Source organism: Camellia sinensis, chromosome 2 (assembly GCF_055761805.1).
Source record: "Camellia sinensis isolate YWXY chromosome 2, ASM5576180v1, whole genome shotgun sequence".
In the NCBI taxonomy this organism is placed as follows: Eukaryota; Viridiplantae; Streptophyta; class Magnoliopsida; order Ericales; family Theaceae; genus Camellia; species Camellia sinensis.
The window spans coordinates 179,361,101-179,375,408 of NC_138962.1; the positions used below are offsets into that span (position 1 = coordinate 179,361,101).

The following is a 14,308-nucleotide window of genomic DNA, read 5'->3' on the forward strand; positions in this document are numbered from 1 at the left end:
GCAGGTATGAGCCACTATCTTATTTTCTTGGGAGGGAGTAGTTTATCCATGCTTATGATCTAATATATGCTCTTTCTACTGATGTTGTTTCAAGTTTGGTTGCTCTAAGAAGGGAAGCTTTTGAAGACGGAATCCAAGCTACTATGAATTTTCTAATATCTTTAGAACTTTTTGGATGGTTTTGAAGTTGAGAACAATTTTTGATGTTTAGAAACATAGTTTTTGGATGATTTGTAATGCACAGACAATTTTTGGAAAAATTAAACATGACGTATAGGATGTGCTGTTAAAAGTTTTAATGGCATGCTATGGCATGCCGTTAAAAGTGAATGACTTTCCATGACTAGTTATGATGTACCTTGTGCGTCGTAGAATCGTATCCATGACGTGCATTTGGCGCCGTAAAAACCTTTTTTTGGTGCCGTAATCCTTCAAAACAATAATTGTCCTTCTCACCAAATAATTTCATCAATCATATCATTTTCACTATAATGATCAATTGTCTAACCTAATATCATATCCTATTATCACTTAGATACCCTTTTATATATTAATGAAAGAAATATTGAGAGAGTGATTAAAAGAGCTAATACGCTCTGTAATTCAAAAATGTGTATTAAACCTGAAGAGAAGGCTCCATTATATAGGAGAGCTGATACAACATCATTATGATACTACAGCATGAAAGAAAACATATAGAAATAAAAAGCAGCCGAAAGCGAAGCATCTGATGAGAAGGCACTACCTATACAACTAAGCAAAGCACTACAACTAAGCATATGATGGAGAAGCACTAACAAAGCATCTGATGGAGAAGCACTAACTAATATATATTAAATATATATTAATGATATAAGCATACAGCTGGTATTATTATATTAACAATAGCTTGATTTCCAACAATTAAGTATATATTTTTTTGTAGGCACTAAAAGAAAATAAACTTAAAAAGGAACCATTAAATTATATATTACAAGTTTACAAAATTGTTACATGGATCAAGTAATTCAAGCTCTCATACGAAACCTTAAAATTATCACATGGATCAAGCAACCATCAATTCGTTATATGAAACAGTACAACAAAGAACTACAATTCAAGTGAAGCCTTGCCATTACAACAAAACCACAGAAATTAAAAGTAAGAAAAAACTCAAAGCCAAACACTAGAAGCTTTAGGGGACGCAACAAAAGCTACATCAAACAACATCTGCAAAACACAAGAAACTAGAATTTCTAAATGGTTTGACTCAAACTTGCATGAGCTCATCTCCCAGAAATTTGACACTTATTCAAGGCTTGAAAGGTATCAGAAGCAACATCTTGTATCTTCAATAGCATCCATTAATTCTGACTCTATGTCTTCTTTGTCATTCAATTGTTGAGATGCATTTTTCTCCAACATTTTTGTTGCACCCGAGTGCTTAAGTAGAAGCCAGATGTGTGAGAAACTGTCCACCATGCCTAAGCTCTTGAACATGGTGATTCACCGAGCAGCAGCTCACAGCATAGCACAACATCTCTACCCATATATTACTCATGATCTCCCATTTGTCTTGCTTCTCCATTAAACTAGTGGCAAGTTTTTCTCCATTAAACTGGGCTTCTTCAAAAAAATTTCTCCACATTAGGATAAGCTTGAGTAAAATTTTCATTGTTGTTACAGAAAGATAAAGTAGGACAAAAAAGCAGAAGATGCATCATGTAATATGACAATATTTTGGTTGTTTCCACTTTGTTTGGGATTGACTTTGAACTTTCTGGTTCTGAACGATAGCAAATGTCTGTAGCAACGTGCCAAACGGCAATACTTTTGCCAAATTCTAGCTTGATACTCCAATTAGCATCCAATCCATATTTTTCAAGGGTCCACTCACCTCTTTTAATGGTATAAGCCTGTGAAGTTTCAACTTCCAAATCTTTCAGCTGATAGATGATAAGTTCTTTGATACTAAGGTTGACTCTATGCGATGGTAGGCTGAACTTTGTTGTTGCATATTTGTTGCAAAAGTTTAACCCAGATTGTCCCATAACCTCAGACCATCTTTGTTTTTAGAGATCACAAATTTGTGAAGATGAAAAACCGGAGTGACCAACTTACTTGGGTAATGCTTACATGCCCAAAAAATTGCCCAATCTGAACCAAGTTGTACAAGAGCTCCACCTATTTCTAAACAAATGGCTCCAACTAGCAAAATTATGGTTATCGGAAGATCACCTTTCAAATGCCCATCAGGCTTTTTAACTAAGAAAAAGCCCACCAACACAGTGACAATGCAAGAGATGCAAATGAGTCTGAGAATGCTTCCATACTGTAAAAATTGTGCCTACCTTACTGAAGAGCATGTCATACATCAATCCCAACTCAATCTCAATCAACTTGAAAGTATTGTGAGCAGCATTATCTTCATCAATTTACGAATTTTTTTTTGTCAATTCACTACAAGAAAATTAGGTTATAACAACGTTTTTGCTATGGCGTTTTTTCAAAAAACGTTGTTTCAAAAGTTTTCAAAAATACTTTACAAGCAACTCATTTTGAAAAACGCGTGCTACTTGTACCAACATATTTTCCCTTTCAAGGCCCACGCGTTTTTCATTTTTCTCAGTCAGTCCTGAGATAGATCTAGGGTTCTGTCTCTTCATCACTCCTCTTTCTTATGGTGAAAGTTCACTAGATCGAGCATCGTAGGCTCCGATTTACGATCTCTCTATCCGACTCTCTCCATCTTGGCTCAAAGCTCTTGATCAGTCCGATTTGAAGATTAATTTTGTGAGTCTCATTCTCTGATTTTTTGATTTTGTTTATATACGAACACAAATCTGTATCTAAGATCTCAGATTTGTGTGATATATATAAACTTGTTAAGTGTTAGGGGTAGTTTGGTCTTTATGTATTATTCTTATTAGTATAAGTAGTTATGTGTAAGGGGGAAACCCTATGCTTTTTGAATCAATATTATACAACAGCTTTCTCTTGTTCTATTTCTTCTTTTTATTCTTCTTCTTCTTCTCATCTATACATTCAACATGGTATCAGAGCACTATCTTCTTCCTTGAAGATTGTTCCTTAGGCTTCATACTGTTCCTGGTACGTCTGTTATAGCAAAGCAAAGCTAAAAAAATAAAAAAAATAAAAAAAATACAGTATGCTCAAAAATTAATGGGTAATTACCCTATAATCTCATTTTGATTGTTTGGTCATTATTGATTGAGTTTTCTAATTTTTTTGATTTTTCGTCAAAATTGGGTGATTTTTCGAATATCACTGTTTGATCCTATTTTTCTGGTTCTGTCCCTTATTCTCCTATCCTTGGGAGCCGACTGGAACCCTAGAGGGTTTATTGTCCTTGGTTTGATGTATTTTGGCCCTATCTTGGTTTTTTTATCGCTGTTCAGATGCTCTGCTTCGATTTTCTGGCTTGTAGTTGATCTGGTTGCTCTATTTTGGACTTCTCTTGGACTGTTTTAGCCTTAGAAGGTGTTTTTGGTGTGCTGGTTGGGTGATTTCTGGACTTGTTTGATATCCAGCTTGTGTTTTTTGCACCCTCTTTTCTCATCTCATGGCTGACAACTTGGGTCAGGACTCTAAGGGCAAGGAGGAGAGTGGACTGAGTCGTGGTCTTACTCTTGGTGATAGTCCTTCTCTCCAGATTAGTCCGGTCAAACTTAATGGTTTTAATTACTTGATTTGGTTTCGCTCCTTTAGTCTTGCCATTGTTGCCCGGCGTTTGACTGGCTATATTACTGGGAGTACCGTGCCACCTACTGAGGATAGTGCTTTATCTGCTCAATGAATTTCTGAGAATGCTTTAGTTATGACCTGGCTCATCAATTCTATGGAGCCTACCATTAGTCGGACTTTTCTCTTGATGGATACTGCTCACAAGATCTGGATAGCAACCTCTCAGATGTATTCTCAACAAGGGAATGATGCACAGGCCTATGAATTGCGTAAGAAGATTAGGGGTTTGGATCAGAAGGATCGCTCTCTGGCAGTCTACTATGCTGAGTTGAGTGGTTTGTGGCAAGAGCTAGATTTTTACTAGAGTTTCCAGCCAGTTTGCTCCAAAGATGCCACTATGTTTCAGCAGGCTGTGGAGAAGGAGCGGGTGTATGATTTTCTTGCTGGTTTGAATTTGGAGTATGATCAGATACGGGTTCAGGTGTTGGGTTGCGCTCCGTTTCCTACATTGCGTGAGGCTTATGCCCTGGTTCAGCAGGAGGAGAGTCATCGTAGTGCTATGGTGCATGCTCCTGTTCCGGATCGGTCAGCGATGGTTGTCGGCCCCAAGTCACGTGATTCTCCGCCTTTTCCGCCTCCAGGTGGTGGTAAGGGTCCATTAGTTCGTGATTGTCCTAGGAATAACTTTATTTGTGATGCTTGTGAGCTTGCTAAGCATAAACGTACTTGTTATCCTTCAATTAATAAAAGAAGTACTTTTCCTTTTATGCTTATTCATACCAATGTGTGGGGTCCTTTCCCTGTTGTTTCTACCTCTGGTTATCGTTGGTTTGTCACATTTATTGATTGTTATTCCCGTGTGACTTGGCTTTATTTACTTCGTACAAAAAATGAGGTTTTCTCTTACTTCAAAAGTTTTCATAAAATGGTATCCAATCTCTTCAATGCTACTATCAAAATTCTTAGGAGTGATAATGGGACTGAGTATGTTGATGGCGCTTTCCGGGCATACCTGGACGAGCATGGCATTCTTTATCAGACTAGTTGTGTTGGCACTCCTGAATAGAATGGAGTTGCTGAACATAAGAATGGCCATCTCCTTGAGGTTGCTCGCTCTCTCTTGTTTACCATGAACGTTCCTAAGTCCTTTTGGGAGGATGCAGTTCTTACCGCGACTTACCTTATTAACCGTATGCCATCTAGTGTCCCTCACTTCCAACTTCCTCTTGAGCTTCTTCCTGTGACTTATCCCACTTCTTCCCTTCCGCCTCGGGTTTTTGGTTGTGTCTGTTTTGTTCATCTTCACCCTCGTACTCGTGGGAAGCTTGATCCTAAGGCTGTCCGGTGTGCCTTTCTTGGTTATTCTGCTACTTAGAAAGGCTACAAATGCTATGACCCTCACTCTCATAAGCTGTACGTTAGTATGGATGTCACCTTCCGTGAATTCGAGTCATTCTTTTCTGGTCCTCCGCTATCTCCTCAGGGGGAGCGTGGTATCGATGAGATTGCGGATGAGACGACATCATATCAGCATGAGTTGTCTTTTTTCCTTCCTACTCAGCGGGCTGTTATTTGTGGTGAGGGGGAGCCTAGAAGTTCTGTTGATGAGGAGTCGGATATCGGTGGTCGTTTGGACAAAGCTGATCTTAAGACTTATTCACGGCGTCAGAAAGAGCCGGCTTCTCTTGTGCCACCAAGTCAATCATCATCTCCTATGCCAGTTCCACACTCAGTGTCAACTAACTCTTCAGGTAATGATCCTCATCTCATTTCTTCACCTGTTGTTGATGGTCCTGTTACGGATGATTTGAGTCTTCCTATTGCTCTCAGAAAGGGGGTTAGAGCTTGTACTCAACACCCTATTTCTAAATTCGTGTCATATGATTCGTTGCCTTCTCCGTATCGTGCTTTTGTTTCGTCCCTTTCTTCTGTGTGTATTCCGCAGGATTGGAAAGAAGCCATCAATGATCCTAAGTGGAAGGTAGTTATGGTCGAAGAGATGCAAGCTTTGAGTAAAAATAACACATGAGAGTTGATGTCTCTTCCGAATGGGAAAAAATCAGTTGGATGTGAGTGGGTGTTCACCATTAAGCACAATGCAGATGGGACGATTGAACGGTACAAAGCAAGACTAGTGGCCAAGGGATTTACCAAAACATATGGAATAGATTATCAAGAAACTTTTTGCTCCGGTAACAAAGATGAATTCCATTTGGGCTATTCTGTCATGTGCGGCTAATTTGGGATGGCCTCTACAACAACTAGATCTGAAGAATGCTTTTCTTCATGGGGATTTGGAGGAGGAGGTATATATGGATGTACCTCCAGGATTCTCATCTCAGTCTACAGTTGGAAAGGTTTGTAGATTAAAGAAGGCTTTGTACGGTTTGAAACAATCTCCTAGAACCTGGTTTGGTAGATTTCTCAAGGCAATGCTTAGATTTGGGTATCAGCAAAGCAATGCGGATCACACCTTGTTTGTCAAACGCAATGTACATAAGGTAATAGTGCTTATTGTATATGTGGATGACATAGTTGTGACAGGTAATGATGAGGAGGAGGTGACCCATCTCAAGATGCAGTTAGCCAAGAAGTTTGAGATAAAAGAACTTGGTCCATTGCGATACTTTTTTGGGATTGAAGTTGCTTGATCTGATAAAGGCATCTTTATTTCTCAAAGGAAGTACATTCTAGATCTTCTTGAGGAAACGGGCATGTTGGGCTGTAGACCAGCTAATTCACCAATTGAGACTAATCATCATCTTTGTAGTGGAATTGGTGAGCCTGTGGAGAAGGAAAGGTACCAAAGACTTGTGGGAAGACTGATATATCTCTCTCATACTTGTCCAGATATTGCCTATGCAGTTGGGATAGTGAGTCAGTTTATGCATGATCCTCGTGCAACTCATTTGGATGCAGTCTATCGTATTTTGAGGTACCTTAAATCTGCCCCTGGAAAATGAATTTTGTTCTCTAATCATGGTTACTTGCGGTTGGAAGCGTTCACAGATGCAGATTGGGCAGGCTCTATAGATGACTGACGCTCTATCTCCGGTTATTGTGCTTTTGTAGGGGGAAATTTAGTCACATGGCGTAGTAAGAAGCAAGTGGTTGTTTCTAGATCTAGTGCTGAAGCTGAATACAGGGCTATGGCACATGGAACATGTGAACTAATGTGGCTTCAATCTTTGTTGAGTGATATAGGACTTGATTGGAGTGGTCCCATGACTTTGTATTGCGACAACAAGGCTGCTATTAGTATAGCACACAATCCTGTTCAACATGATCGGACTAAGCATATTGAGATTGACAGACATTTCATTAAGGAGAAATTGAATAAGGGTTTGATATGTATGCTTTTTGTTAAGTCTGAAGATTAACTGGCGGATGTTTTTACTAAGGGTCTTAGTAGTAAAGACTTTCATCCTATTTGTTGCAAGTTGGGCATGAGAAACATCTTTGCACCAACTTGAGGGGGAGTGTTAAGTGTTAGGGGTAGTTTGGTCTTTATTTATTATTCTTATTAGTATAAGTAGTTATGTGTAAGGGGGAAACCCTATGCTTTTTGAATCAATATTATACAGCAGCTTTCTCTCGTTCTATTTCTTCTTCTTATTCTTCTTTTTCTTCTTCTTCTTCTTCTTCTTCTTCTTCTTCTCATCTATACATTCAACAATACTAATTTATGTTAAAGAGAACACAGATCGATCGATCGATTGATCGATTGATTTTTAGTCTATTGATCGATATCGAACACTCTCTCTCTCTGGATTTGATCGATTGATTGCTTTCGTTCAGATTTGTAAGTTTTAGTCCCTATGTGCATATTAACATCCTCAAATGCTTAGTAGTGTATATTTAGGATCTCTCTGTGTAAGTTTTTGTTCAGATCTACGTAAATCTCTATTGTTTGATCCAAATCTTGGTCCTAGGATTTGATTTTGTTCATTGTTGTGCGTCAAGTACTAAGCCGATTGAATTATGTTGAGATCTTTAACATTTGAAACTTCAATTTTTTCTCAGTAACCAAGCAGTGTTTTTGTTTACTTTTCTATGTAATTTTCTTTGTTACTTCATAGCTGTCTAATCGATTGTTAGTATGAGGTTGTAGATCAAGCTTCAAAAAAAATCCCAAGTTTTTATTTTTCTCACTTATCTATGTATTTTGATCCTCTTGAATTTTGGTTATTGTGTGTGTGTCTTATTCAAAGATGCCTATGAAGTTCTTTGAAAGTTCAGATTGGATCCAAAACCTGGCTGTTTGATTTATATGTTATGGAATTCCTTTAAATGGTGTTTGGTTATAGAGATTTGGATTTGAGTGCTGGATCCTGGGATTTTGTAGTCCTTGGGAGTTGAGGCTGACACATCATGGCAAGGATTAAACCTCAAGCTCTGCTACATCAAAGCAAGAAGAAGAAGGGTCCAAGTCGTATCGGTGCCACTACAGTTATTTTATACAGCTTAATTATAGTTGTGATGGTGTTTTTCCTGTTTTCTACGTACAGACATTGGACTCAGGTTTGTTGGAATCTTCTTTGATGAATTAATACTTGGTTATTTTGATAAAGTGGGATTCAGAGGGACTAGCATGACACCTTGTATCTTGTTAACCAAATTTAATTTTTAGTTTGATTATTATTTCATATGTTTTGAATCTTGTGGGTTTGGTGAAAGACCTGTGTCGGTTTTCTTGGAATGATTTCTGAATTCTAAATTTAGCAACAACCTATGTATTTAATAAGTGATAAAAAGAATTTTAATTTAATCTTGGACCTGGTGCTTTCAAATATTTCAGGTCTGTTGCAGTGGTATCTACATTTGTTTAGTATCAAAATAGAACCACAGAAAATCCAACAATTGAATTGATGTTTCTTCACCCAATTACCCAGTTGTTGTGGCGGCTTTGGTTGCTGAAGCAGAGCTTGCAGAAAAACACTGAACAACTCCAAGAGGGTGTTGTGGAAAGTGGTGTTGTTGTGAACCCAACTAAGCCCAAGAAATGCAAAGCTGCATTGCCTCTAAAAAGTGACAGAGTATGTGTAAACTCATTCCTTATTTCCCTTTCTCTTGAATTGTGGACACATTAGTGATTTAATTTATTGTGTTTCTTTGATTTTCCAATTTATTTTAATTGTGATTGTAAAATTTTTAGTTTCAAGAATCTTATACTTGAGTTGGGATAGATCGTGCTAATTGAGATCTACTTTAATTGGTATTTATTTTGTTTTTCGTGGATTGTGGATGTGTGTAGTGAATTACATATTGAATTTTGTTTGATTTCTGTTTATTTTGCAATTTTAGTTATAGGAAACCAATATGAGAGATTGAAACCATGTATTGTGGGTGTATTATAGTCATTTATTTACTTGTTTTTGCTTGAGTTTTATCTTAATGATGACTTATGCACTTCAATCCCTTAGAATCCTCCATTGTAGCATCTGAAAAAGACTGAATGTCATATTTTTGTTTCTTCATTTCTTCGTCTGTTGATTATCTACAAACTTTGTTGTTAGAATTTCCCATCTTTACCTTCACCTACTCCACTACACACTCCACTTCACCTACCTCCACTTCACCACACACTCCACTTCACCTAACCCACTATCACCTCCACTACACCTTCACCTAACCCACTATCACCTCCACTACACCTACTACCACATTTTCTTCTATATATAGATTGTATAGGAATTGTAATTAATCAATCTTGTAATACATCAAGCTTGTAACAATCAATAAATCAATAATACTTGAATTTTAACAAATATATATCAATCAATAATACATACAATTTATTCTCTCTCTCTTTCTCTATACATTATTTCTTACATGGTATCAGAGCTGGTTTAAAACCTAGTATTTTCGCTTCCCCGGCGGGCGGCAACCTCACCTTAGCCGCCCGCCGGACCTCAACCTATTCCGCTAATAAAATCAACAAAGATTTGTGCAACTGTAGTCATGTGTGAGGCTGATGGAGAAGAATTCTTCACCTCATATGACGAGACAGTCTGGAACTGGAAACACTGCAACATTCTGCTCTGGAATTCTGCAGCAGCTAGATTATAGCTTGGTTGAGTGCCAAGCTTTGGTTCTTCCACCCACTCTTGAACTTGCCCAGCAAAGTGTGAAGGTTCATGCTTGTGTTGGAGGGACTAGTGTGCGCGAAGATCAGCGCATTCTCTCCAGTGGGGTTCATGTTGTTGTTGGTACTCCTGGTCGTGTGTTTGACATGTTGCGGAGACAATCACTTCGCCCTGTTTGCATCAAAATGTTTGTCTTGGATGAAGCTGATGAAATGCTGTCACGAGGTTTTTAAAAATCAGATCTATGATATTTTCCAGTTGCTGCCACCCAAAATCCAGGTTGGGGTGTTCTCTGCCACAATGCCACCAGAGGCTCTTGAAATCACCAGGAAATTCATGAATAAGCCTGGAAAGAGAAAAAGCTCATGCTAGGATTTGCGAAGTGATTCGCTGCAGGAATTTTGGCTTTGGATGAAACCCTTACCATACTCCACTCATTCTCTCCAACTGTTCTAACTTTTTATTTTTATTATTATTATTATTATATCAAATAATCAATGCACTCATGTTCCCCACTAACAGTGTCCACTTTTGACCCAAACCATTTTCAATCCATCATTTCTCCTTCACCTTTTGCACCCCACTCACCGACTCTCTCTCCACTTTATCACATGGGTTTGTCCCTCTCTCTCCTCCATTTGATTTCAAAAATCACTTATTTTTATTTATTTTTTTCCAAATCACTTTTCCTCTTTTTTAAATACCCCACTTTATTTTGAAACAATCGCACTGATGTTTTTCATATAATCCATCTATAAATATTTTTTATCTATTTTCTTTCTCCCTTGTTTTCTTTCATTTTATTTTTATTTTTTCAACAAAACACTCCCAAAACAAAAACAAAAAAAAAAAAAAAACAACATTTTACAAACTTGTCATTTCTTCATGCCGGGGATCAACCCCGATCAGCATTTTACACCATAAAAAAAAAATAAAATAAAAATAAAATAAAAATAAAAAAACACAAAACAAAACAAAACACAACCAACACAAATCGGAACAGTGGAATTTTTCTTCTCGCCTATTCCGCCGGTCTCTTCTTCTTGCCTCCGTCTTGGACAGCCCTTGCCGGTGTTGCCTCCGTGTTTCCTTGTCCACCGAGCACGTTCACTCCCCCATACTCCTCCACTGCAGCATATGGTGGACCTCCAAAACGGAACATCACGGTGGCCTTCCGCTTCAGCTCCTTGTTTTCCGTCTTTAGCACGCTTATCTCTGCTCGCGCATCTTTATACATGCGTTGGAGCAGAGCCAGCTGGGAGTTTAACTGTTGCACTTCATTTGTCCTGCTCTGCAGCCGGTGCGACAAGTTTGTGACCGCCGTCATGGTTTCCACACATGACTTCAGAGTATACTGATTGGCCTCAATATCAGTTTGCACCGCCATTTTTTGCTCCACCGACCGCATCGGAAAGTTCAACGGAGCAAACTCCGGGGCGCTTGGTTGAGTTTCCAGTGCCACCGCACCAGTTCTCTCTCTTGTTGACTCGTTGAGGTCGGGAAAGAGGGTGAGCAGCCCGCGGGAAGACGAAGCCATTTTTCTGGGCTACAAAATGTTCCACAGTTTCTCTCTCCAAAGAGGCAGAGTTTTTCAGAGAAGGGTTGGTTTCAGAGGTTTCAGAATGGTATGCCTCAGCCTCAGCCTTCGTCTTGGTTAAATAGCCAAGGCAGCCACGCGCATCGCGCGCCTCTTGCCACCAGCCGACAAACGGGCACGCAAGCCAAGGCGCCCACGTGCCTCGCCATCATGTCCGGCACACCTTTTGATGAATTGGGCACGCCTTTTGATGGCACGCCTTTTGACAAAATTGGGCACACCTTTTGAGGGTGCAACTTTTTCAAGGGTCCGACAAGACTCTGTAAACTGTCCCGACATAGATTCCGGTTAGTTTCTACAAGGGTCCGACAAGACTCTGTAAACTGTCCCGACATTGATTCCGGTTAGTTTCTACAAGGGTCCAGCAAGACTCCGTAAACTGTCACAACAACTGTCACAACATTGTCTACTACAACGGTCCGACATGACCCCATAAACTGTCTTCTACAACGGTCCGACATGACCCCATAAACTGTCTTCTACATCGGTCTGACACCGCCATCCAGTGTCCTCTACAACGTTATGACACCCCCATACAGTGTCCTCTACAACGTTATGACACCACCATACAGTGTCCTCTACAACGTTATGACACCACCATCCAGTGTCTTCACCAATGGTCTGACACGACCATACAGTGTCTCCTATCCTCTTTTATTTTTATGTATTTTCTTGTTTTGTTACTCTCTCCAAACTCAAGTTGGTTAGTTTCTCTCCTCCTTGAGTTTGCAGGGGGCTGTTAGAATTTCCCATCTTTACCTTCACCTACTCCACTACACACTCCACTTCACCTACCTCCACTTCACCACACACTCCACTTCACCTAACCCACTATCACCTCCACTACACCTTCACCTAACCCACTATCACCTCCACTACACCTACTACCACATTTTCTTCTATATATAGATTGTATAGGAATTGTAATTAATCAATCTTGTAATACATCAAGCTTGTAACAATCAATAAATCAATAATACTTGAATTTTAACAAATATATATCAATCAATAATACATACAATTTATTCTCTCTCTCTTTCTCTATACATTATTTCTTACATGGTATCAGAGCTGGTTTAAAACCTAGTATTTTCGCTTCCCCGGCGGGCGGCAACCTCACCTTAGCCGCCCGCCGGACCTCAACCTATTCCGCTAATAAAATCAACAAAGATTTGTGCAACTGTAGTCATGTGTGAGGCTGATGGAGAAGAATTCTTCACCTCATATGACGAGACAGTCTGGAACTGGAAACACTGCAACATTCTGCTCTGGAATTCTGCAGCAGCTAGATTATAGCTTGGTTGAGTGCCAAGCTTTGGTTCTTCCACCCACTCTTGAACTTGCCCAGCAAAGTGTGAAGGTTCATGCTTGTGTTGGAGGGACTAGTGTGCGCGAAGATCAGCGCATTCTCTCCAGTGGGGTTCATGTTGTTGTTGGTACTCCTGGTCGTGTGTTTGACATGTTGCGGAGACAATCACTTCGCCCTGTTTGCATCAAAATGTTTGTCTTGGATGAAGCTGATGAAATGCTGTCACGAGGTTTTTAAAAATCAGATCTATGATATTTTCCAGTTGCTGCCACCCAAAATCCAGGTTGGGGTGTTCTCTGCCACAATGCCACCAGAGGCTCTTGAAATCACCAGGAAATTCATGAATAAGCCTGGAAAGAGAAAAAGCTCATGCTAGGATTTGCGAAGTGATTCGCTGCAGGAATTTTGGCTTTGGATGAAACCCTTACCATACTCCACTCATTCTCTCCAACTGTTCTAACTTTTTATTTTTATTATTATTATTATTATATCAAATAATCAATGCACTCATGTTCCCCACTAACAGTGTCCACTTTTGACCCAAACCATTTTCAATCCATCATTTCTCCTTCACCTTTTGCACCCCACTCACCGACTCTCTCTCCACTTTATCACATGGGTTTGTCCCTCTCTCTCCTCCATTTGATTTCAAAAATCACTTATTTTTATTTATTTTTTTCCAAATCACTTTTCCTCTTTTTTAAATACCCCACTTTATTTTGAAACAATCGCACTGATGTTTTTCATATAATCCATCTATAAATATTTTTTATCTATTTTCTTTCTCCCTTGTTTTCTTTCATTTTATTTTTATTTTTTCAACAAAACACTCCCAAAACAAAAACAAAAAAAAAAAAAAACAACATTTTACAAACTTGTCATTTCTTCATGCCGGGGATCAACCCCGATCAGCATTTTACACCATAAAAAAAAAATAAAATAAAAATAAAATAAAAATAAAAAAACACAAAACAAAACAAAACACAACCAACACAAATCGGAACAGTGGAATTTTTCTTCTCGCCTATTCCGCCGGTCTCTTCTTCTTGCCTCCGTCTTGGACAGCCCTTGCCGGTGTTGCCTCCGTGTTTCCTTGTCCACCGAGCACGTTCACTCCCCCATACTCCTCCACTGCAGCATATGGTGGACCTCCAAAACGGAACATCACGGTGGCCTTCCGCTTCAGCTCCTTGTTTTCCGTCTTTAGCACGCTTATCTCTGCTCGCGCATCTTTATACATGCGTTGGAGCAGAGCCAGCTGGGAGTTTAACTGTTGCACTTCATTTGTCCTGCTCTGCAGCCGGTGCGACAAGTTTGTGACCGCCGTCATGGTTTCCACACATGACTTCAGAGTATACTGATTGGCCTCAATATCAGTTTGCACCGCCATTTTTTGCTCCACCGACCGCATCGGAAAGTTCAACGGAGCAAACTCCGGGGCGCTTGGTTGAGTTTCCAGTGCCACCGCACCAGTTCTCTCTCTTGTTGACTCGTTGAGGTCGGGAAAGAGGGTGAGCAGCCCGCGGGAAGACGAAGCCATTTTTCTGGGCTACAAAATGTTCCACAGTTTCTCTCTCCAAAGAGGCAGAGTTTTTCAGAGAAGGGTTGGTTTCAGAGGTTTCAGAATGGTAT

The 14,308-nt window shown here is 39.5% G+C and overlaps 1 protein-coding gene across 16 annotated transcripts in view; it reads left to right on the forward strand.

The window, feature by feature from the left end:
• The window catches only part of LOC114282821 (uridine nucleosidase 1-like), a 237,610-nt gene that overhangs the window by 4,287 nt on the left and 219,015 nt on the right, over positions 1–14,308 (forward strand). For 5 of the 16 annotated variants that reach the window (XM_082907465.1, XM_082907464.1, XM_082907461.1 and 2 more), the window contains exon 9: positions 8,577–8,720. The exons of 2 other annotated variants lie outside the window; for them this stretch is intronic. In XM_082907465.1, the coding sequence (XP_082763591.1) occupies positions 8,577–8,720 (144 nt within the window). Of the gene's footprint in view, positions 1–8,029; positions 8,206–8,482; positions 8,721–14,308 lie in introns of all 16 variants that reach the window. 9 more of the 16 variants (XR_014352665.1, XM_082907466.1, XM_082907456.1 and 6 more) reach the window with 4 other exon arrangements.